The sequence below is a fragment of the Echiichthys vipera genome (assembly GCF_963691815.1).
Source record: "Echiichthys vipera genome assembly, chromosome: 22".
NCBI classification, from domain to species: Eukaryota; Metazoa; Chordata; class Actinopteri; order Perciformes; family Trachinidae; genus Echiichthys; species Echiichthys vipera.
Window position 1 is genome coordinate 9,103,874 of NC_139847.1, and position 26,455 is coordinate 9,130,328.

The window sequence follows — 26,455 nt, forward strand, 5'->3', positions numbered from 1 at the left end:
CCACAAAGAGCATAAAACATGATTATACAAACTGCTGTTTATTTAGTCATGACTTTGTCACGTGGTCATTCAAAGGCAAAGATAAGATGTTCTGAGAGCATTTCAAGGCGTAAACCTCCACGTGCCGTGTCTGTTCAAAAATGTGTTTCATGTTCTGTCCTCTCCTCATCTTTGTCCATTTAAATTAAAAGCCTTTCTCCCTCATTTTTAAACTCTCTCTTCTCATCCTTTCTTGCAAAGCTTTAAGAGCTCCCCACGTTCAACCTTATCATTCCTGAATTCAATTAGCTTCAATTCTGGGGTTCAATTTTCAGCCAGAGCCTTGGCAATATCTTACAGATTTTATCTTCACTACCTCCAGCTTTCTCATCAAGCAAGGTAAAATAACTTTAATTGAAACCACTTTTAATTGAAGCGACATTTTCACCCTTTGCTGACACCACTGAAGCCTCATCCCAGGGCTGCGGATCATTCCGCAAAGAAAAACAATCATTTCGTTTAACAAGACAGCCAATTCTGCGGGAGTTCTGTGCGTAGATTGTGTCAAACTAATTAATTGTGTCCACAAGCACATTAATCATCTTTGAATTACAGTAAGATATTATGAATACATTAACATATTAGTCTTGAAATGGCTTTAAATGGGTAGTATATATCACGTAATATTACCAAATGATGACATGAAAGTAAAGCCCATTTTGAATGTTTTTTTTAAAGAAGTCTCTATACATTTAAATATCTGAAAAGGGGAGGACAATATGACAATATATACCTTTTAGTTTATGCCATGTTATCTACCCAGTTAATATCTCCGGGTGAGGCCATTGTGGGCCAATCAGTGAGCTGGACTGTGTTATGATCGCATTGTATTTCTAAATAATTGTTTTTTGCATCAATTATATCAAGTACCCTTATTTGTCCACTATCTAATTCTTATAAAAAATAAGTCAGCTATTAGCCTACATGTATAAACTTATCTATGTTAATAGCACTTTTATTTTTTAAGTCACTGAGAATTGAGATGTACTAAAAGATTGTGGGGGTTAAGCATGCCTTAATAACATTTGGTCACAGATATGCATTTGTGTGTTTACATTATTGCAATCACATGATATTCTTTTCAAAAAATAAAGTATAATCGTATGCTTTCATGACATAATTGGGACTGGAGTAGATCCTGAAGCATGTACTAATTCAAAAATCTATTTTGAATCTAGAAGGAATAAACATTCAGAATTGAATCGAATCGTGAGACACCCAAAGAGTCCCACCCAAAGACTCCCACCCCGAGTAGCGATCATGTCAACAACACCCCCATATCTGAACTGATACAGGCATTTTTATGCACTGTAGTCATTTTTAACAACTGCAATATATATTTTGATGCGATGCTAAGGAAGCAGAGCCAATCAGGAGCAGGGTGACATAAAGCCTGGTGACATTAGGTCGCAACATCTGTAATCTAGCATTGAATCTAACATGGACAATGTGCCTGCCAATAGCAGCATCATAAATACATAGAATCTGACAGAATTTAATCAGCAAACTGCAGGGAAGAGTACACACACACACACACACACACACACACACACACACACACACACACACACACACACACACACACACACACACACACACACACACACACACACACACACACACACACACACACACACACACACACACACACACACACACACACACACACACACACACACACACACACACACACACACACACACACACACACACACACACACACACACACACACACACACACACACACTTCCAAGCACTCAGGTTGAGAAAATGTAAATAAGCCAGTGGCTCGATGCTGTATCAGTTGTAACAAGGCTCTCTCTGTAAGCCTTCTAAACAGTCCCTCTGGGCCTCTAAAGCTGGACTCTGTTAAGATGGGACTGTGATGTCTGTGGGGGCGGCAGTTGATACGTCTGGCTTGTGCTGATTGGCTCAGTCCCCAGTGAAGGGAGGTGACATGACAGAGTGCTCAATTAGCCATCTGGTCGCCCACGGCAACGGTCACAAAGTGGTCTCCGACAAGCAGTGGACAGTGGGGTAATCAGAGCCACCCGCTCGTACACATACATGCGCACACGCGGACAGGGAAGACGCACATTGTAAATGAAAACACAAATTAACTAACATACGCAAGGCAAGCATGGATAACATGTACAAGTAAGGGGAAGATACAATAGGCCAGCAGACTACATTATGTGTGAAAACATAAAGTCATTCACAAAACAGAATGTATTCGTTGAGCAGTAGCCACAAACACTTTTTAGCCAAAAACACTTCCCTTGAAAATTAAAACCATCCACATACAGACACTCAAGGAGGTAAAAATGTCTTCATTAAAAAGGCTTTAAAATGCTCAGCAGCCGGTCCTGACCTTGTGACCCTCTAACAGCCCAGTGTACTGTGTAGTGTGTATTGGTTAAAAACATAACATGGCCAAACACTGAAGAAACTGGGAGAGCTTTGCCATCTTGCTAACAACAGGGTGGAATGGAGACCGAAGATGAAACAGGGCTTCTGAATTAGTGTGTGTGTGTGTGTGTGTGTGTGTGTGTGTGTGTGTGTGTGTGTGTGTGTGTGTGTGTGTGTGTGTGTGTGTCTTCATTTTTTTATTATCCACACAGAAAGCCTGCTGGATAAATTTTTAATGTGCCACGAGATTCCGAGATTCGAGGCATCAGGGATGCTAGGGTGGCAACAATAAAACTTCTGTGCCTCCATATCCATGGTGTGTCATTTAAGAAGAAGCAGAATGATGTCAAGAGTAAGAGGCATTGCTGTTTAGCTTGGTTTTACCATGCAATGGCCTCTTGGGTGGAGTGAAGAGCTGCCATAAAACACAATTTACATGTTTACAATGCTCTGTTTACAGTTTAGGCATTAGCTCATGCTTTTATCCAGAGATTTACAGAGAAATCGCTAGCAGGGGTTCATTGTCTTGCAAGGCACACAAGTTGTTTCAAGCTGAAATCACATTACAACCTTTAAAGGCACTACTTGTCGATATTTCAGTTTAGTTATGCATCATACAAATAGTTTTAATGGCATAACGTTTTGTTGATTGGCACCAAATTATCGAATTATACACATAGTTGCTTTAAAGCTGCACTATTCAACATTTCTATATTAACTAAGGGTCAAAAGACGATGTTTAATATTGACAAACAAACAGAGAATGATTACCCAGCCCTGAAGCTCCCCTCACCTCTACTGAGATTTTTAGTATCTTTCAGCTTGTTGTTTTGGTTTTGGGGGCGGTAACTGTTTTGGTTCTGTCTTTTTTGGTTTCAGCCCCAGCAGGGAGTTGCTTTAAGATTAAAAGTTCTGATAAACCCACTACCTACCCAGCGCCCAACAGCAGACAAACAAAGTTAGCAGCTAATGAATCTATGGCGCATTTAGCAACAAAATAGCCAGATATTTCCTTCAAATAAATGCTAATGTTGCTCTCTGTCTGCTTAATGTCAGAACAAGCAACTGTTTGCCAACACACACACACATATATATATATATATATATATATATATATTGTACCCAACGGAAGACAACACACATATGATTATTTGAACATGAGTTATAACTTCCGTAAGTAATTAGATGTAACCCTAACAATGTAATTTAACCTAACTCTACACAGCTAACGTTAGCTAGCTGCTAACGTAAGTGTTGAAGTGTGTATGTCAGATGTGTTTGGTGACTCACTGCTCAGGTACAATCTAGCATCAACCAATGTTTTGCCTACAGTTTGTTGTACTGAACCAAGTGGCCATTGTGACTGGTGACTGATGACAAATACAATCTTTTACATTAGTCAGTACATAGATGCAATAGATGACAATACATCTCCCAGCAACACGTATTCAAAGCCAAAGGTACATCAAAAATAACATTTTACATCTATCCCCGTTTTCAAATATCATGTCAATATATTAAAGTTCAGATAAATGACATAATACAATTCAACAATATATCCCTGTGACACAAACACTAAACATTACTGCCTAAATAATAACTCTACAGAGCCACTACTCTAATACAATAGATCACACATTCATTTCTTTAGAGAAAGACTGATAAGAAACTTTAATCTCATACGTTTGTCATCAACTGACAATTACTGAAGATTTCCAATGTTTGATTATTCATTGAAAAACGGCTTGGTACGTGTGTATTTTGGATAAACAGATACAGCATGTGCAAGGCCAAGTGGCAGATGGAGTTCAGTTGTTAATGTTACCCACCTGCAGCATTTAAAAACCAATTACCAACTTGTCTTTCCAGTCAGACAGGGATCAGTGGAACCAACACAAAAGAGTGACTTGTCCAAGGACTGAAACTTCTTTTGTGTGTTAACTGCACGTTGGCCAAAATTGGTCCTCTGTGTCGTCCATTAAAGCCACAGATCTGGATGTGACAGCAAAGCCGGCAACACCATCAGTGGACTCGTACATGGTAAATAAGCCAGCAAGATATGTGAAATGGACACATTTTGGGATTCACAAAGCTCATTTTGGGGTTAAGAGAATTTACATTTACAGTTATAGACCATCAGCTGATGAGTTTGTCAAAATTTTCTTCCAATTTAGGGTGCCCTGTGGCTCAGTGGTTAGAGGAGACAACCCATATACAGAGGCTAAAAGTCCTCACCACAGTGGCCTGGGTTAGACTCAGACCTCCGACCCTTTGCTGCAACTGTACTGTTGAAATGAAGGCATGAAAGGCCAAAAAATGATTGTGAAAAAGTCCACTTTATATTGTTTCCTTAACCACTAAGACTGTAAATTAGCATCCAAAAAGAGGGTACCAATGCTGATTTAAGTACAGTATCCATCCACAGTATTTGGTGTCAAGTGTCATATCCATCACTATGTTCACACCGGCAAGTGACAGGACAGACATTGGTGACACAGCATGGTTAGACATGAGTTTTCAGTGCATGTTCATTTTTTCAAATGATCTCGAATTGTGCCAAAAAGGTTTTTCAATTAAACCTATATATTAAATACTATACATACTTTAAGTTTTAATTATGTAGCTTCTGTAGCCTCTTGAGCTTAACATATGGGAACACACTGGACATGAAAAATGATAAAGGAACCTAAAGATATACCAGAACCACCTGAGTGGAAGCCTTTGACTATAAGAGATAGATCCATCATTGAAGCTGCCCTCCAGGGTTCCCAAAATGCGAAGAGACACTGCCCCGGAGAGCTGCCATTTTTTTTTTAATGAAATCTGGGTTGGGGATATTGAAATGAGTATGGTCCTACAATATCCCAGGGTGCTTCGGGGAGAGCAGGTGTGGGCGGGGCGACAAGGTCCGTCGAGGCCCATGTGCACACGCTCGCGTGTACGGCAGAGAGAAGGAGCTAATGAAGTGGCGGTGCTCTGCCATAGTGGATGCCCTTATGCTGGAGATACAAATGAGCCGCTGTGGAGGAAAGAGACAGGGGAGAGGTTCTGGGAGAGGCAGGCTGACAGCTTTGTTTTGATACACTATATCCAGGGAAATGAAGGGTTTTCCTATTTCTATTTTTACAAACTGGGAGCACGATTCAGACTGTGAAGAGATGCAGCTGCGGTGTCTTCTACACACTAAGAGATTCTGCAATTTAGAATTCAGTTGTTAAGAGTGGCGATTGCTCAGTATGTCTGCCGATTGTTTATTGCCGGCTTATCCCAGTCTCACACAAGGGGGATTGTGCATTTGGTAATTGCAGTCATTCGATTGTGTATCTGTTCTAAAAGCACCATGTGGTTGTTGAATGGCCTGAAGTGCACCCTTGTTGTGGATGTGTAATTTGTAAGATAAAACCAAGGGGGAAAAACTAGGCACAGTCACCACAGGTATGCACATCATTTCATGACAGCAGACACTGCAGCAAACAACTGGAATACTTTTATGTGTCCGTTTGTTACCTTGCATGTGTGGAACTCCAACTGGAACCCAGTGCTGACATCTCTAAAACTCTGAAACAACTCAGCAGCCGATGTTGAGGACAAAACAGAGAGCAGTGTGGTTCCTTTTATTCTTCCCTCTATCTTTCTTCTGTCAACACCACGCTTTACAGTAGGGAGAGTGTCATATGGGTATTGAATTGTTGTCGGTTTCTGCCAGATATAACAACTGAAAAAGTTCCATTTTTGTTTAATCAAAATGTTCACAAGTCTTTTTTCTTCAAACTCTGGGGGGCTGCATGCACGAAAAAACAATGGGGACGTGACTTTGCACAGCTTTGTGTGATTTGACAATGTGTCCAGCAGTGGGAAAATGTCAAATGGGGAATTTGGACATTGCTTTGTGTGGAGCCTTAATCTTTTCAGCACACTATAATAGTCTACAGTACTTAGTTTCACAAATTGCATTTACAGATCGTGTTTTTCATATGATTTAACAACCGGCTTTTTAACCCTGCTAGAAAAGATAGCAATGTCCAAACTGTGTCATGTACAGTTGTGTTAAAACAACACATTTCATCCTACTGTAAATAACACACGCTTTTTGGATCAGCCAATACTCTATAACACTCTATAGTGTCTCATAATATACTGTACAGAAGTACTTACATGTGACTTAATGAAGTTGAATACAGTTGTGGGCATTTAGCTTCTGAATGAGTGCTATCAGACTGTAAACCTCATGTGAGGTGGGTGTTACTAGTAGGTTTACAAAGGCGCGGAAAATGTCTGGTAAATTTCGGAAAACTTTCCAGAAACTTTCCATGGGAAGTTAAGCCGAGGAGTTTTCAATATATTTGAAAAAGACATTAACATTAAGCCTGTGAATGTTCTCATTCGTCCAGGTCATCGTTATCCTCAAAGCAATTTCAGTCAAAAACAACTGGACTGGTTGTTTGTCTAGGAAGACGTTTCACCTCTCATCCAAGAGGCTTCATCAGTTCATGTACGCATCTGACCAGGCTTGGACTGGTCCAACTAACTGATGTGACATTATCATTAATACCATAAATCAAATATATTTATCCCATATAATAATATCATCAAAACATACTTCACTTGATGTAGTCCATGGACTCAAAAATGTGGCCTCAGTCTAGGGTTCTATAAATCATCTGTGCATGTGATGGAGGAATGCAGTAAGCAGTATGCTATGTGTTGTGATTGACGAAGAGCATAGATATTCTCAAGTGTACTTCTATGCAATCTGGTTGTTATAGTCAAGGATATGCCTAAATATATTTTAATTAAACTGAATTTAAAATCCCTGTTAAGGGCCAACTTCCAATTTTGTAAATTTCAGGTTTATTCCCGTTTATTCACATAAATTCCTGTTAATTCCTATAAATTACAGTTAATTACCCATGGAAAGTTTCCTGGACTTTGGCAACCCTAGGTTCAAATGCAATTAATTTTTCACTACACAGACAATACATGTTGATCGGATCAATTTATCACTCTGCTTCCTTCACTGGCACCAAACATCACAAAAGGGTTGTATGTTGTCAGTTATGCAGTCTTTAAAGTCACCAAGACAACATCTTTAATGGTGCATTTGACCCCTGATGAACATCATGTGACACTTTTAGGAGTGGCTTTCTTGTGGTGCTGCAATGCCTGTTGACCCTGAGGCAAGATCTCCATTGCAGTCGTTGTAAATCTGTCAGAGTGGTATTTGGGTTCTTGATAACCTCCCTGACCTAGGTCCTTCTTGTCTGCAGTAGTTGGTAAGTTTAGTTGGACATTTGTCTGCTTGTTAACGATGAAGCCCTACAACTTCCAGACACATAATGAGCAAATACAGACTGCCTGTATGCTACACAACAACAGCAATACTACACATGGAATGTGTGTGTGTACTACTGCCTCTCTGAATGTGAGTTTTCTAGCACACCTCCAAGTAATGGCCATCAACAAGCCGACCAGGTGACCCATTCTAGCAATTAGGAGTCCCTAACAGGCTCAGTGCTAGCAAGTGTGCACAGATGCAGCGAATACATTATGTAAAATACAGTCCCTGAGAAAGTCTCCCCCCGGCCCCAGCCAACAACCTCTCTCGCTCCTTTAATCTAATACATTCTTATCATCAGCCCTGTGTGCAACCACACAAACAAAACACACCCGTCATGAAGAAGCCGCACGACACAGCACATCTGTGCGTGCCTCCGACGCTGGGGACATGAGGTGGGTAATACAAAGGAGAGTTAGGGGAAACTTGTTAGACTCAAATTTGTGAGCTTTTCTGCCATAATTTCCTATTCATGCAATACCCGCTGTGCTTTTATAAATGTGGCGCCACGGTGAGGAGTATTCGTTTTAAACAGGATTGTCTTTTATAGGGTAAAAAACAATGGACTAAATGCATGTGGCGCCAACGGTCATTAAAGTCCAGCTCACACACCTAGTTTAAAGGTCTTTTCATAGATTTATTTGTGTCAGCCTCTTTTTTTTCCAGGTCCGTCCAGAAGAATATTTGAGATATTCTCTTTCGTTGCTACCTTTAGTGGTCTACCACCTCACCTGGGGTTGAACACTGGCTACGAAAAAGTTTCCTGCATTTAAACTGGAAATCCTTTTTCTTTTCTTGGTTACTGAATGAGTATGTACAGCAATTGTGAAAATATACACTCAGATGCCAAATCATGAGAAGTTCATCTCATTCAATGTAAACCACTAACGTTGGCGTGCTTGGCTAACTAGCCTAGAACCTACAGTAGTGAGTGAACATTACTTCCAAAGCTAACAAGCATATTGTTAGCTAACTACATTCCAGCCCTGTACATGGATGACAAATCCAGTGTAGGAACAGCATGTCACTATATTAGGGTTTAACTGCTCTTTATTTGGTCTGAGAAACTGAGACTAAATGTCAAAGGGCAACCTCACTGACCGAGGTAGCTGAACTAGCCAACTTTGTGCCTGGTGCATGCAGTTTTTTCTTTCATTTGTGGCCATCAAGTGCATATTTAAGTCAGTTTTGCTGAATTCTTATTTTAATATAAATCAGCCGGAAAAAATAAAAAGTCAGCTAGAGAGAGAGAGAGAGAGAGAGAGAGAGAGCTTTAAGCCAATCCATGGAGTGTTTTTGTTTTTTTGTTCAAAATGACTCTTGGCAATTTGCTTTTTAACTTTAGCCCCACATGTGCATCCTATACTTGGATTGTTTTGTAGCATATTTAGACTTTAGATTTTATTTTATTATTTTGTATTTATTTTCATGTATTTGATTATTTTTGTACTGTTGGGATTTTTGTGTTGTATTTTCATATCTTAAATGTTTTATGGATGTGGTTTAAAACATAAGCCTTTACAGGTTTCTACTACACCCACACTTGTATTCGTATGTGTTACTATTTATGTGTTTTATATTGTTGATATGTGAAATAAAACTAAACCAGAGACCAACTGCTTCAAAACAAATTTCAAGTGGTTAAATCGCCACTGTTGTTGTAAACTGTAATGAGGGGGGGGGGGGGGGGGCAGGGGTCTGGACTGTAAAGCAGCACCTATAGTTGCTTACCAGAGAGTTTGTTCTGGTGCAGAATCTCCATGTGTAGCTTCTGTCCAGCACGTTGGGCCAAGAGATACGGAGTGGTATAGGTCAGATCCCCGGTGGTGCACAAAACATCTGCCCCGCTGAACACCAGGGCCATGGTCTGCAGCACGTCAGGCAACACCACAGCTGCACACAGTGCCTATGATCACATAAAACAGGATTAAAAAGCACAAGAAACCGTATCTCTTCACTGTGCCTTCACTTGGTCTATGGGTCCCATGACGTCGCAACCATTTATACAATTCTTCATGGATGTAAAATATGTGTAAAATAATACAGTATTTAACTCAGATTCCTAAGGCTTATTTTCAGCGGTCACAATCTTATTCATGCAAGTCTACCTGTCATTTAACGTTCCCTGTGTGACAGACTAATAAAAGACTGAATAAGTGCAGTCGCGGCTCATTGCATTTATAAGTAGCTTTAAATAGCTGGATTAATACCTTTAAAAAAATGTCACATCCCAGACAATGAACCTGTGCGAATCCCTGGAAAGGCAAGCATAGTCTCACTTCCTTGTGTGGGAGTTACAGCTCGCAGTGGTTCTGTGTGTCTATGTGTGCATGCCAGGTTGATAGAGGACCAAGAGTCTATAAAGTGGCGTCAGAAAACCATATAAAAGTTGAAAATTGAGTTCCACCCGCTGATCTCAAAAGAGAAGTTAAAATAAGATCAAACTTTAATACACCCTGTAGGAATCATTAAATCTCTAATCCCTGTAAAAAAAAAAAAAAAAGTATATAACAAATACGAACAGGACAAATAGGCCATATTAAATATAATGAAACTAACAGTTTCAAAGAAGAGAAATGTGGGAATAAAGGCATGAAATACAATAAACTGAGCAAATAACAACAGCAGAGGATAATCACAAAAAGGGAATTACATGGAGCGAATATTCTGTTTGAAAATACCATGTATGCAAGATATGTACAATATGAAACTGACAAACAAGAAAATGCAATACAAAACATACTGTATGACTAATTAAATGACTAGCATTTAGAGTAATGAGGGGTGTAAATAGGCCTGTACTGCACACCATTTAACAACAAAAGGAGCAGTTTCCCAGTTATTAATTGAAAAAAATTGAGATTAAAAGAAAAAGTTAAGAATTACATATATTGTCAAATATATAATTATACACTATGCATACAAACACATACTGAATTGAGTACTTTGCCTTAAAATGAAACGCTGCAATTATTAACCTAAAAGGTACAAAATATATACTGTCAGTACAATGTATGAAATCTACTTTATATTGGCCATAATCATACAGTATGTCAAAATGCTCAAAAATTTCCAAGATAATTTGGATGCCAAACATTTAAAGCCCATATGAAAAAAGTACAACAACAAATTGTATTGTTTTTAGAAAATGATATGCCCATTTTGAATTTGATGCCAGCAACACAAGTTGCGATAGTGGCCTGCAGTCCCTATTTGTCACCCACTGAAAATGTTTGATGCATTATGAAACATACCGTATTTTGGTGACTCTAAGTCGCTCCGGAGTATAAATCACATGGGGATGCATGAAGCAGAAACACCAAGAAGGCTCTCCCGCAAAGTCATTGATATTCATGGCCTTGGCAACTACCTGGACGTGGAGACGTAACTGCACCCGTTGACAAGCCTCTCCCGGCAGCACGTTGTACAAGCACCCATTTGTGAACTTGTTCCTCAAGCTGTGGCCATCCAGCTTTTAGCCTACGGTTAGCTTTTTTAAAATTTCTTCATTGCAGTTCGAGTATCCTCCGCTTTTCGCCAGTACCTCACAAGTTTCTCGCAGTACCTCAAACTTTCTTTCTGCTGCTCCATTACCGTTTTCGGCTGGATATTTCACTACTTGCTACTTGTAAGCTGCAGAATATGATTTTCTTTTTGGGTGCATTTGTGTTCTGTCTTGTTCTGTCTAGCAGATACTGACACATAAGCCTAGAGCGCCCTCTCGCGTCTGTCAGTGTGAAAACAACAAACATGTGAAATTTTATATTTTAATATATAAGTTGCACCTGAGTATTAGTCGCAGGACCAGCCAAACCATGAAAAAAGTCCAACTTATAGTCCGAACATACGGTAATACTGTTGAGCAGCTAAAATCCTACATCAAGCAGGAACGGAAAAACATCCAACTTTCAAAATTCCAGCAACCGGTCTCCTCAGTTCCCAAATGTTTAAAGAGAGTTGTTAAATGAAGAGGTGATGCAACAGAGTGGTAAACATGACCCTATCCCAACCAAAATACATTTTTCTGTTTCAACATCTGAAATGTTGTCTTTGTGCTATTTTCAATTATATATGGGCTTCCAATGATGATTAAAGTGTTTTTATTAATATTTTACATTTTAAGTTTCATCACTGGGAAAGTAGTATTCTAGGTAATCTTTATAGTTATACTGTATTCTGCATAGATGTAGAACGGGACAAGATTTGGGTAGCTGAAGCTGTCTGGTTTCTGTTTGTAGTCTGAGTAGTTTGAGCAGGCTTTGGTTGCGTGCACGTAAAACAGTTTTTGTTGAGAGCAAACAAGGCAGAAGGCATTGGCTGTCATGCAATCACGGAACCCATGCGCCATCGCCTGACGATGGTTTAGCTTTTTTGTTAGCTTTCTGTTATTGTTTATCTGCATTTATATGCAGATATCTGTGTATACAGATGTCGCATCTTAACTCCTTTCTTAACTTTATTCGTGCTTCTCAATTTGCTAACAGAACCGTTAACAGTGGAAGCCGCTCAGAAGAAGGAAGTCTTGGCCCCGATATCCACTTGCTACACCGGAAAGCCGGAAATCTTAGCTGCCACTCCCAAAAGCTAAATTGACACCAGATAGATAGCCATTGGGTGTCGGGATCGTCATGTTAGTGAAAAATAAATGGAGCAAAATAGGTGGAGCAGAAAAAAATAAATAAATTGTGGAATAAACCGAATTCTGGGTTTAACATTTTGTGCCGTCTACTGTAATCCAAAAGCTACAAATTTATTTAAAGAGGAAGAAGCCTGGGAGAAGTGGAGTTGAACATAATTCTAAATGATCTTAAAATCTCCTAAATGGAAGAATAATGTTTAAAACCACCAGACGATAGAGTAATTTCTGTATCTTTATTTCTTTATATATTATTCTTCTGTCTCCTTTACAAAGTGCTATAGCCTGGATTTAAATACGATTGAATGTTCTTTACAGCATATGGTGATCATTAGAAAAACTGCTGCTTAAGCCACCCCTGCATTGGCTTCACCATTCACCCACTGAGGTAGGCACTTGATCCCTAGGGGCCTGTTAAACAAACTTTTGATCCATAAGTACAAGACGTTGAAGTTGTCCTCAAATAGGAGCTGAAAACCATACAATATGTGGTGTCTAGCCATGCAGGTATGCCTTACTATTCACCTGTTTCACACAGCAAGCCAGCTGATAGAAGCAAGATTAAAAAGTCAGAGAAAAATACTTTCCTCCATCAGACTGTATTGTTCTATCTGTCTCTTCCTATCAGTTCAGTCGACTGATGTGACACCGTGCACGATGACCTGCAACAAGGTGGATCAACGGAGGAGTCGAGTGGCAAACGGCGGAATTTCAACGAGCAACCTCTTCTTTCATCGGACTTAGAAGTAGAGTCAGGAAGCCGCATCGATCTGCCACATGCGAGCGAGATCCGTCTGAAGGTGAGGCGCGATGAGGCCATGCATATGTGCGCAGGCGAAGCGCACACACACACACGGACAAAGCACCTCAGTCAGTATAACCTGAACCACCCACACAAAGGACTAGCACAGAGACAAAGATGTGTGTGTTTCAAAGAACATGGATACATTTATTTCTATGTGCACAGTTTCTGCAATCATGATTTATCAACAGATAAAACACTGCCTTTCCCTTTGTCTCATCCACACACGCTCACACACAATAAAGGGTCAGATTAAGGCAAAATAGTCCCATGCAACCCGGCCTTATTCTGTATCATCTCTGGAAATTACCTTCCGTGTCATAGCAATTACTGCAGCCACTAGAGGGTTTATGTGTGTGTCCATGTGTGTGTGTGTGTGTGTAATAGTATAAGAAGGTCCTCTGACACTCCCCCTCTCTAGGTCATGTGGCCTGCAGAGACTCTGTGGAGGTCACTGGGATATAAGCTTCTAATGGGGAACATGGGACTAAGAAACATAGGAGAGTGGGATGAAGAGAGGGCAAATGAAAGGAAGAAACCGGATGCAGAGCTGAAAAACAACTTGACGGAATAAGCACGCACGGCTGAGCTTATGTAAGAGGCATATTGATGCGGTCAGATATAAATCACTTCACTAGCTTTTTAGTTTCATTTCATTACTTGAAATGACACTTTAAATGGTGATTTACGTGTATGTGTTGAGTGAGTTTCATGACCCTTGTGCCCATAAAACTCGTTAAAATGCCATTGCGTGATTTCAAAATTACATGAATGTCAATGAGGAAATTGCTAGTATTATTGTCTTTGTTCCAGAGAAGGCTCCCGAAGGAATAGGTTTTATATAGCTTTTATTTTTTTTCCTATTCATACTTGTGTAATGCTTAGTAAGTGTGACACAGAACTGGGACAATATGTCCAATGAGATGAGACTCAGTGTCCTTGTTTATGTTAAAAATACATTTTTGTGTTTTTTTTTTATTTATTTAAATGATTACTTTTTGTTAAGACTGTCTATTATTTTGAACACACATATGTTGAGTCACGGTGTGTGTAATGGCTCTATGAACCACTGATCCCTAACAAATTTGTTGAGGGTCTCCTTCTCTCACACAAACACGCGCACAAACACGCGCACACACACACACACACACACACACACACACACACACACACACACACACACACACACACACACACACACACACACACACACACACACACACACACACACACACACACACACACACACACACACACACACACACACACACACACACACACACACACACACACACACACACACACACACACACACACACACACACACACACACACACACACACACACACACACACACACACACACAGCTCCCTCACCCTCCTTCGTGAAACCATAAAAGCAAATTCACACATCCTTACTAGTGCAGCACACATGTTCGCACGCATGTACACACCCCACACACGCAAAAGGCCAGCAAAGCCGCAATAAAACCAACCCAAGCGTTTCTGTTGTGGATCCTAATCCATTTTTCCACTTAGCTAGCTAGTATATCTCTTCTTTACTCCCCACCTCCCCCCATTCCCTCTTTCTCTCTGCATCTTCAGCCCCTTTCTTTCTCCTCAAGAAAACAATACAAGTGGGCTGATCTGCGTAAATGCTGACGCAGGTGGAAGCTGTTTTGAGGCTCAGTGCTTTGTGCTTTTAAGACCCTCTCTTTTAGAGGAAGCCAAGAAACAGGCGTTTTATTTATTTATTTATTTTTGGCCACAGCAATAAACCCTAAAACCACAAGCTGGAAGAGAAGGCCTAAACGTCAATTTGCTTGCACTTTAGATCGATCAGACTTCCCCTTTGGCTTTTTCAGACTTAAAGCACAGTTTTACAGATTGTCAAAAGGTCAGGGAAATGTGGATTAAGCTAATGGAGTATGCCATGTACCCTGTTTCTTAGAAGTACCGATGGAGCTTTAGCAGGTGCCCACTTATCACCGCAGGTTGGTGAACTTTTGCTGCACTTTGCTCAAAGCCTAACAGAAAAATGCTTCGGGAACTAGAGGTATAAAAAATACATTCAAGGTATTTCCTACATCTAAGCAGCTAGCAGAGCATAACACTGTTAAATGTGGTGAAAATCACCATCCCAAGATTATAATGTCTAAATGATAGATGAGCTGAATCACTGCATATCACAGCTTTGAAGCTTAACTACGGACTATTTGTATGTATCTTAATACATGTCTGGAGGGGATCTTTTAAGTATGGCGTGAGAACAATACAGCAATGAAGAGCTAGTATATCCAGAAAATTGCTGGTTTGTTAGCTGGAAAATTGGCCAACAGCAAACACAGCTAGGAACAATGGATATGTTGCATTCAAAAAAACACAATCCAGTATACTTTTTCAAAGGCTGCCATAACTGCAGATATTCTGAGCTTTCCAGTGAGATATACTGTACACATTGTTTTTGATGCACACATTGGATAGATCCAATACACTCTTGATATCTAATGCAGTACAACTTCCAGGCAGAAAGTGAAGCACTCAAAAAGGAAAGCACTCTCACACACACACTCTCACACACACACACACACACACACACACACACACACACACACACACACACACACACACACACACACACACACACACACACACACACACACACACACACACACACACACACACACACACACACACACACACACACACACACACACACACACACACACACACACACACACACACACACACACACACACACACACACACACACACACACACACACACACACACACACACACACACACACACACGGTCCTATTGCACATCTGCCCTTACTCAGAAGTTGGAAGTATCTCCATCTAAAAGTGAACGCAGCATAAGCATAACCGGCAGTGACGAGCTCCAACGACAGAATACTCAGCAAACAGGCAACAAGTGCTTTCATTAGTGGGTCATGTGATTGATCACCATTGTTTTACCTCACTCTTTGATCAATATGAACTAAACAGACAATTAACTAGACGAAAATCTTACGGATTCTGTTTATAAAGTGGGTGTAGAATCAGAAGTATTTTCTCATCCCTAGACGACTACTGATGAAATCATAGTAATGTAGGAATCAACACATGCATGCATCCATTTTGAGGCTTTTGATTTTAAGTGTCTAATAAGGGTTTTACCTGGTTGAGCTGCTCCTGGTCATGAAAGCCCTCCAGGACCCTCCGGTACTTCCTCTCCCTGTACTTCCTGCGGATGAATGTGGCGCGCTGCTCCGCCGAAGCCCGGATGTAGAGTTCCTCCTCCAAAGGAAGATTAGCGGCCCAGAAACTGTTTGCGTTCTTGTTCCCCACCTCCAGGAAGAGCTGAGGGGTTAAAGGGACATGGAGAGAGGACGAATGGAGGTGCGAATCATTTGTTAACCTTTTAGTAGGATTTGAAATAAACATCTGCCAAGCCTTAAATCAATATAAAGCTCTTCATGGCGTCAACGCTTACCTCCACAAGCTCGTTGCTCCAAATGCTGCTGTCCAACTTCAGGCTACGCACTTTGGAAATACTTGGGCCAAGGGAGCGGTGCTGCCCTGGTACACAGGAAGACACAGTCATGAACATGAGTTTGCAGATACACAAAAACACTCTCAGAAATTCATACAGCCCTTGGGTTTATAAAACCTTTCTCAGTTAGATATATTCAAAAATACATGGCTGTTAGGCTACGCTTTAATTTCCAGAAAAGTTCACATGAAAAAAACAATAATTAACATATATATATATATATATATGCACAGAAATCCCCACAATTTGCACACAAATACACACCGCATGTCAGTGATGGAATAAACAATAAACAGGCAGTTACAAGATGGAGAAACAGAGCATGACTGGAAGCTCACTCTCTCACTCACAACAGACATATTTAGTCCCCTCAGCACTCCTAATTGGAAATGAAAGCACAGAATGAGGGCCATTAATTGCTAATGAATCATGAGTAATTCATTGTGTTTGTGTGTCGGCCTGTTTATTTGGGTGAACGAGGGGCTTCTAGGGTTGCTTGTGGCCAAAGACAGAGCGTACATGCATAATGCATTAGGCAGCAACACGCTGTATGTGTGAATGTGAATTATTGTGCTGTGTGTAAATGCAGACACTTTTAGATTTAGATTTGGCATGATCTCATTACTGTCTTCTATTCTCAAGTAGAGCAGCTGTGAATGGGAAATGTGGGGCTATGAGCTGTGAAAAGGCTGTACTGACAGACCTAGAGAGCACAAATGCCAGAAATCACTTAATGATAAGTCATTGAATATATTAAAAAGAGAAACTAACTAGGAAATTATGTTTGATAACTAGTGATTATGATTTGCACTACCTAGTACGTAGTAGTAAGTTTACCAAGTACAGAACCCCCTGGAGCAGCATACTGTTAGTAATGCTATGGCTGTTAAATCAAGGATCTCTGCAGGTTTCAACAAGTTAAATTTCAGACCATCATAAATGCAATTAAAGACCCATTTCACATCGATACTGGAAAAAAATTACCGGAGTCCAGCAATAACTTGCAAAGTAGATCTATTTATTAAAATGACCTCACAGAACAAACCAAGTGCAATGTTGCATTACAGAATCAAATCTTCGACATCACATGCAGCTGTAATGAATGTGTCCCGAGCTGCAGCGTTATCTTACACAAGGTGCAGCACGCTAGAAATTTGGTTTGACCAGGTTTTAACACACCCACGAAATTCACAGTTCTCCAGCCATGTTTTGTTGAATTTACACTTAACCATTTTATGTAAGTCAAGCTCACCATTTTGCTAGTGTGTGCGCCGATATGTTCTGACCAGGCTGGAAATAACGTTTGTGGTTGTTGGTTCCAGGTTTAGAATAGAATAGAATAGAAATACCTTATTGATCCCAAGTTGGGAAATTGTTACGTTTAGTAGTTTTAAAACTTTTATGTTATATTGTTAATCCATTTTTATTTGAGACCTGGCAAAATGGTATTTAAGACTTTTTAAGACAATTTAAGCTCTGAATTATCTACTTGGTTAAAAACATTAAAAGCCTGTCTAGAAAGAGGAACACCACACTCGCCCTAGATAATCAGATTCAGCAGCTGGTGAATTGTTTTAAGCAAAAATCCGGGGGTTATTAGCACGTTTTTGTATATAACCAAGAATAATATTATAATCCTCCTGTCCATGCTGGTCTGTTCTCAGCGATACTGTAAGCGTATCAGCTGAGCCCTGCGGTGACAAATACAAGAGATTTCCTTCTTCCTCTTGGGCCTAGGTTATTATTAAATATTTTGTCGGAAATATTCACATCAAAGTGTCAAGTGTGGATGCATTAACATGTTCAGCCTTGAGTATAAATCTGGGTTGTCCAATCCCAAAAGGCTCATTGAAAAGGAGAGGAATTATCACTCTTTGAAACCACAAGTCCAGCTTTATAAATAAAGGCCAAAGAGCAAGATTCGGTCACTTTTTTGCCTGTGAAGGAGTGAAAATATTTCACTCTAGACGCCTGCTGCATTTCTACAACCATGCTCCATCCGCTGAGCCTTACAGCACCACAGGATCATTTTCACTTATGTAAGGGTAATGAAGCTCAAAAAAGTAGGCATGCACACGTTCCGTTCGGGTACATGATGAGATCTTCACATATAAATAGCATGTTGTAAATGTCTTCATATTTCTGCTGGACCCAAAACAACACACAAAAGGGCACTCACATCACAGCAGCTTTCGCACGAAAAAAAAAAAAAATTGCCCTACAAACCCAGGATTTCACTCCCAATTAAAAACTTTCCCGACAACAGTTCATGGACCACTTTTCCAACCCCCTGCACTTTGTGTGGTATTTTCCCCTCACTCAATGACGCATAAGAAGGAAACAAAGCGAAGCAAACAATGAGCACTGCATTTTGTGTGCGTTACCATGGCAACTGTTGCCAGCAGAAGTCTACAAGTTGCATCCTAGTCTGGAGAAGTTTGTTGCAATAACATGTGTGGAGATGGGCCTCCCAGTCTTTTGAGTAAGGTTATTTCGACTGGTTGATCGGGTTGCATAGCTGTGGTTTTTACGTCCCTCAGCTTTCATGTTTTTTAGTTCAGTTCTACTGCTCTCACCAGACAGGTTTCCCTCCCATATCAGCTGTGAAAAAAAAGCCCTGATTTACCCACTGTACACTACATACCCAGCGCCGAAGTTAGCAGCTAGCTGGTGAAAATTGCAGCCTAAGTAATGTAAAGTCAGATAAGTCCCTCAGGCTGTGTTGGAGACCAAAACAGAGCTAAAAAGGAGAGTGAATACTGGATTCGCATTGATCGTGTGGTCAGAAATACGGCTCAAAAATAATCTTGCTATACAGTAAGTCTTCTGGGTGTGTGGCACGGTAACGGTTTAATAACGTGTAGTTAATCAATCAAATCAATTGTATGAGGTGAAGACATATCAGTGTTGTGTTATAATCTTGTTGCTCTGCAGGTTTTAGCCTCACCAGCTTTTAGTTTTTGCTTTTAGTTATTTTTTTAACCAAATAATATTGACACATTTCCCTCTGATTGTTTGATTATTTGCATATCAACAATATTTGTCATGGTTCCGCCTGCAAGGAGACTCTGTAATTTTAGTAAACAAGGTCCTCTTGTGACAAGGAAAACTCAAAATATGTACCTAAGATATTCTATGGGCATTCTCATTTTCTAATAGAAAGGGAATAAAAATAGGACCAAACTTGCTTAAAGCAAATTAAAAACAAAAACACAAGGTTATCCTTTTCTAAAACACCACTTTCACCTGGGTTTTATGTGATAATTGTATTTTTTTTACCGAATTCATTCACCTGTTGTTTTTAATATTAAAATAAACACCATCTTTTTTTCATTAAACTGAAAATAATTGACAGTTATTCAAGTATACGCAAACATTGATTGAACAAAATATTACAGAATATGAAGCTGCTTCCTCTTCAGAGAGTGAAGCTACAGACTATTAGAATTCATTCTGCCTTGGCATAGAAAGACGAAAACCAATCTAGGATCATTTTTACCATTAGCCTTCTCATTACTTCTTTCCTCTTTCTCTTGTTCAGCATTTCTCTTTATTGTCCATGACATGGGAGTGCTAATTAAAAGCATGAGCAGTCATTGGTATTCCAAATGGACCCCCACCTAATTCAAGAGAGCACAGTTTCCTCATTGCAGATATTCACCCTCTCTCGCCCAGCGTGTCGACAAAATGTAATATTAACCACCCCTGCAAATGAAATCATTTAAGGGCGTTTGAAAAGGGATGTTGGATATCTGATGCGTACCAATTACATGGGCTTTGCAGAGGTGAGGTAAAGAATCGCATTAAAACTTAAGACTCTGGGAGAAATCTTAGGCCTTTAGAAGATCTGGAGGGGAAAGGAGAAGTGTATAGGAGCGTGGAAAAACTACCCACCAACCAGATATTCCTCTCCATCAGGCATGGCTGCTGCTGCTGCTGCTGCTTCTCTCTAAGCGGGTCAAGAGCCAGTTTGGGATTCCTCAAGTTCTCACCCATGGCTTAATCTTTGTTGTCATTTCATCTGAGCCATCCAGCATTGCCAAATAGATTAGAGAGTCCAGAGGCTGAATGTCAACTCCCATAAGTGGCTTATCACCTGAGAAATTCTCCCAAAAGAGCTTCTGGGTCAAAGCGCACACTCACAAAGACCTCAGACCTCTCACACAAATTTAGAATTGCAAGTTGCAAGGTTTTTGAGTCTTGTTAATATCTTTTTAAAGGGGGCACTGTGTTGAGCTCACATTTTTTAAGAGTAAATTCTATTAATTAATATGAATTGTGTGTTTGTTTTATGGTTCCTAACCTCCTTGGTTTAATAAAAAAAAAAGAATGATGCTCACTTCTCAGATCACTTTCTTTTTAGAAAAGGTACAACTCTTCAAGTAAGAAGCAAAAAAACAAAACCACATTACTTTATGGGTTCCAGGAATTCTTTATAATTTCTGAGGAAGTTTGCTATAAAAAAGAAAAATGTGGTTGAATTTATTTGATTAAAGTTACTGTAAATAGTATTGATGGTTACATGGTTCAATTGGCAAACAGGCAAACTCCCAAATAAACTTAAACTCATGAAGAATTACTGGGAAAAAAAATAAAAAAATGTTTTTTTCCCAGCAAATTTCCTTGGATATCATAAGGTAATTATGGTTAATAATGTTAAATGCTTCCTGTCTTTTTCTTTTTGTTGTTCAACTCTAGGGTCTTAAGAACTTTCACATTAAGGTGTGTTGACATGCTGCACTCTTCCATTCATACAGTCTAATGCTGTGAATTGATGGGTGTTTACACGCGGGGGTTGTTTCTCACAGTGCACTTAAGTATGTTGTTTATCAACTGCATCCATCGTGTGTGTGCCCTGCATCAGACAGAAGAGTTAAGCATGTGTGTGCCCCTTACCTGCACAATTCTTACAGATGACCACACCCAGATTGACAGATGCCCACTCCGGCCGTGGGGCGCGACAGTCTGCGCAGCTCCTGTTGGCCTCGTTGAACCAGATCTTCTCTGCCACTTCATAGTCGGAGAGAGTCTCAACAATCGATTCCTGGACCGCTTCAATCCACTCCTCCTTCTCCCGTTCTGAGTCGGCCGTGAAGCTGCAAGAATTGATTTTTTTTTTTGCCCCCCACCCCAACACATGCCTCACAGTTATTGATTTGATTTGAGAGAACAATTAAACGGCACAGTATCGCTTGGCAGGGTTACGGGGGTGTGCAGTATTTGGAGTAGTTTTGGTGGGGGTTACTGAGTATCTAGGCCTACGTGTGATTGCAATAGATTTGGTGAAATTGATAGTGGGTTGAGAAGAGGGGACAACGGGGCAGCTAAATCAACCTGTCGCACCACTAAAATCTATAAAGTGCTAATGCGGTATAAATGGTCAGGATATTATTTCTATATTAGACTCAGGGAACTTGAGAAATGGTGATGGAAAAAGACTTTAAACCTAACTAATTTACGGCTTCCATTTACATTAAAAAAATCATGTTTAACACTCTTGTCCCATTGGGACTTGCATTAAAAGCAAGTGAAATCGAGAAAATTAAAAAAAAAAAAAAAAGCACTGTAAAGCACTGAGACACTGATAGACTTGGTGATTCTGCTTGTTCTGTTGAAATTGGGTGTAGTTACAGACTGATAGGGACTCAGACTGGACTTCACTTTTAATGTTTGCACTTGGCCAAAATTATGTGGGCATTCTAGTCCAAAATTTTAATGGAATTTCTTACAGACTGGATACAAAAGTGTGTTCACAAGATCACGAGACGCCAGGTTAATCTGAGAAAATGTACTGTAGTAACTGTAAATCCAAGTATTCATTCTTTGGAATAATTACTTAGCTGTAGTGGTGAAACAATACATGGTTTCCGGATTTGAAGTGAGAGGAAGGCTCTGTCTGTATTCTCACTGCATGAAATGGTGGAAAAGTTTTTCTGGTTATAGAGGCTATTTTGCGCGCCGGTCATTTTAGTTGAAATCGGATGGAATCATTTGAAATACGAGGATGCATCGTTACGTGTGATGATCTTTCCTTCTTTCAGCTGCTCTGCTGCCACAGCGATACTTACCGTCTTAAATCTTTGTCATGCGTATCTGTTTTAAGACTCTAACGACCACAAATCCAATTGAAAAAATGTTGAAAATTATAACAGATGGTCAAATAGTGACGCAAAAACTGTATATAACCATAAAATTGACAGAAGGAGGGTCTCATGTACTTCAAGAGTGAAAGTTTCAGCCAATATGGCAAAAACATACTTTTTATAAAAGTTACCAACTGCAGCTTTAAGCACATGTAAACACACTGAATGGCATTTCATGTGTGTATGTGTATTTTAGAGAAGTTGCTAAATTGTACTGAGTTACTCAAAATTAGATATGCGTATGATAAATCTATGTAACAGGCATTCTGTGTACACGTGCCAGCTTAAGTTTAGAGCAAGGATAAGAGAAGAAGATAGACAGCGAGATTAACAGATATAAAATTGAGAGGGGAAAAGACAGAGTCCTAGCTTGCCTGAAAGAAGCACTTAGAAAAGGAGAAATGGGACCGCTGGTCTCCATGGCAACCTGGCGACCAGTGTTAAGTAAGAAAGAGGATGGGGAGGGGGGCTTTTGCCAGAAGCAGAGGATGTGCACCGGGCCCGCTTCTCCCAAGTAACCCAGCAGAGATCGATAGGTTGATTGGGTTCAGCCGTTCTGTGCCCACCGGTCTCTGCCCAGGGCCCGCCTAAAGAGATGACTGCTCATATCGCCCGCTGAACTACACCATGTCCTCCAAAACCACAGAGGAGCAGAGGGAGGCAAGAGGCAGAGCATGTGGAGGTTTCCCAAGCCGCAGAGTTTTAGGTATGAAGTGGAAGACTGTCTCAGGTGAGGCTGCAAAAATAAACTACAGCTTTTAGGGAAGGAAGATTTGAACGGTGAAGTAGAATTACTGCTTTACAACAACTATTTAAATGTTGCATTTCCCTGTATTCAAAAACTTTCAAGCTATTTCGTATATTGTTTAAACATGTCTATCATCCTCACAATCGCAGGCTTCAGGCATCTATCAACTCCCTCCCTGTCACACACTACCATTATTCCACGAGGCTTCCTTTGAAATTATCTGAAAAGTTATCTCAGCTAAAATTAAGCAACGAGTGCTCCAGAGAGAAATACATATAGTAAGTCCAGAGCAGGTCCCAAGTCTCTATTGATTGATTTTTTTTTTTTTTTAAAGGAATACTTTGACATATTGGGAAACAGGCTTAGTAGCCTACTTGTCAAGTGCTAGATGAGAAGATTGATACCACTCATGCCTGTCTTAAATAATATATGCCTCTCTTAAATATAAGCCAGTAGATGCTTAGCTTAGCATAAAGGCTAGAAACAAGGGTAAACAGCTAGTGGGGCAACCTATCCTTTCTTGGCAACATGCTGTGTCATCAGGAAGTCAATGCTTCCAGGCAAGAGCACATACGGATTAGACGAAATAAATATAATGGGTTAATTAGAGCACTTTAGACGTGCTGGTGGGTTGATTTTGTTAACTTTAGAAACAGGGGAGAACAGCTAGCCTGGCTCTGTCCAGTCTTAATGCTAAGCTAAGATAACTGTCTCCTGGGTTTAGCTTTCTTATCCCTTCCTTACTTTATGACAGATTGTATGGTATCGTAAGGTCCTTTAATTTCTTCTGTCTTTTCTATACTTTTGTCTTGAGGGCGACTTTCATGCTGAGAGATAGTTAGGGGTGCAGTTATGCTAGGTGTGTGGTAAAAGGCGTCGCTGTCAGAGCAACTGGCAGAAGGCGGTTAGACAGACAGGACTTTCAAGTGCACAAGGAAGACTTGAGCGCCTCCCAGAGAGACTCGCCGTTGAAGATGCCATTGAGACCACACCGTAGATTCACACCGCGTCAGCAGATGGACACCTGCACTATTGCTTTGAGGATCCACCAACAAAAACCTAAACTGAATGAGGGGTAACGTTTTCATCCACTTCAGCTCACTTCAGGTTACAACTAGTGATAAGAGCCATGGCTTTAAACCTTTAGCCCAAAGTAGTTTATAACAGTATTTCCCAAAATGTCAAACTATTCCATTAAATAAAGCATATCTAACATAACCTTCATGGCCACGAGTTGGAAATAGTGCTCTTTACAGTCATGGTTCCCCATTCACCCAAGGACCTAGTAGCAATCCCCACTCATGAAAATTTATTTTTAATCAAATGTAAAATGACAATTAAACTTGGAAATCCAATTCTGGTTTGTGGTGGCTTGACATTGTTTTTATAATTCTCAGTTACAGTGAGCATTAGACCTTTAATTTGAAAGTTTACTTCCACTGGTGTCCTTTATCCTTTTTGCTGTTTAAGACATTTATGCTCTGCTACTCTACATATTACATATAAGTGAGGAAATCTAATTATTTTTTCATGAATGATGTATGGGCAGGGTGGCTCCTTTTTGCATGCATAATGTATATGTACATGAATAACAGTCAAATATAAAGCAGTTTAGAGTATTAAATAGACGTTTTTGTTGAAACTAATAGTCCAATATTAAGAGCAAATGATCTGAACAAGTTGATGAGCATCAGTATTTCTTTCAAAATTCACGTGACATATGTATTCCCAACTGCATTTATAACTGAAAGAACAAACAGCTCTTATATATGGGTTGTCATTACAGCCTCTATAATGATGTTTTGTGTTTCACTGTGACTATAAATATACAAGGTCTGTAGAATTTAGTGGCATCTAGTCGTGAGGCTGCAGATGGTAGCCAACTGAATACGCCTGCCCTCACCCCTGTCTTTCCAAGCAGGTAGGAGAACCTACAGTGAACTTTGGGTACAGTAAAAACATGTAAGGCCGATATTGGGTTTGTTTGTCCTGGGCTCCTCCATGATACATGGGGTTGAAGCGAAGCAGTGTATTTGTGCTTTTTAAAGCGAAAAACAAAAACATGTCCTTCAAAGACACAGAACAGAACGCCGTGTGCGCACACAGATAATCTAGCATTTTCTGTCCAAGGTAAAAAAAAAAAATTGTGAAACCCTCCACAGTTTATAATACACACTAGACAAGCACAAAAGAAAACAGACAAACAAACAAACATGGATTTTCTCCAATATGCCCTTGAGCTAGGCGTTTATCTGCGGCTTTACTTCAGTAGGAGTGCTTTTTTGATCAAGAGCGCAAAGTTTTTCATTTCTTCAAAGTTGAGTGTCTTTGCATGTGCGCTCCCCTCTGACTCATTGTCATTCTCTTTACTCATAACAGCCTGCTATTGCATCTACCACATCGGGCTGAATGCTCTGTCCATTTAACAGCAGCAAAACAATGGAAAAGCCAAAGTGAGTCTCCACAGCTTAAAGTGATTAGATGAGTTTCTCACTAATCCCCACCTTGAGCAGGTAGGAGAACGCTCCCGGGGCTACCAATCGATTTGACACACACACACACACACACGCACACGCACACGCACGCACGCACACGCACACACACACCTCTTTATAAAACCCTTTCAGCAATCACCTCATCAAAACAATTCAGGAGACCCAAGCTCATTTTAATTCCACCTCTTTTTTTGTTCCACACAAAATGGCAATTACATCCAGCGTATTAACGAAGCTGCCAAACGATGGGACCATTAAGAGAGCTGACACAAACAGATCGATCGGACATAC

The 26,455-nt window shown here is 40.1% G+C and overlaps 1 protein-coding gene across 5 annotated transcripts in view; it reads right to left on the reverse strand.

The window, feature by feature from the left end:
- The window catches only part of arap2 (ArfGAP with RhoGAP domain, ankyrin repeat and PH domain 2), a 120,912-nt gene that overhangs the window by 51,001 nt on the left and 43,456 nt on the right, over positions 1-26,455 (reverse strand). For all 5 annotated transcript variants that reach the window (XM_083937154.1, XM_083937153.1, XM_083937151.1 and 2 more), the window contains exons 11-14: positions 21,675-21,874; positions 16,719-16,804; positions 16,403-16,585; positions 9,515-9,689 (exon numbers count right to left, since the gene is read on the reverse strand). In XM_083937154.1, coding sequence (XP_083793280.1) covers positions 9,515-9,689; positions 16,403-16,585; positions 16,719-16,804; positions 21,675-21,874 — 644 coding nt within the window. The remainder of the gene's footprint in view (positions 1-9,514; positions 9,690-16,402; positions 16,586-16,718; positions 16,805-21,674; positions 21,875-26,455) is intronic.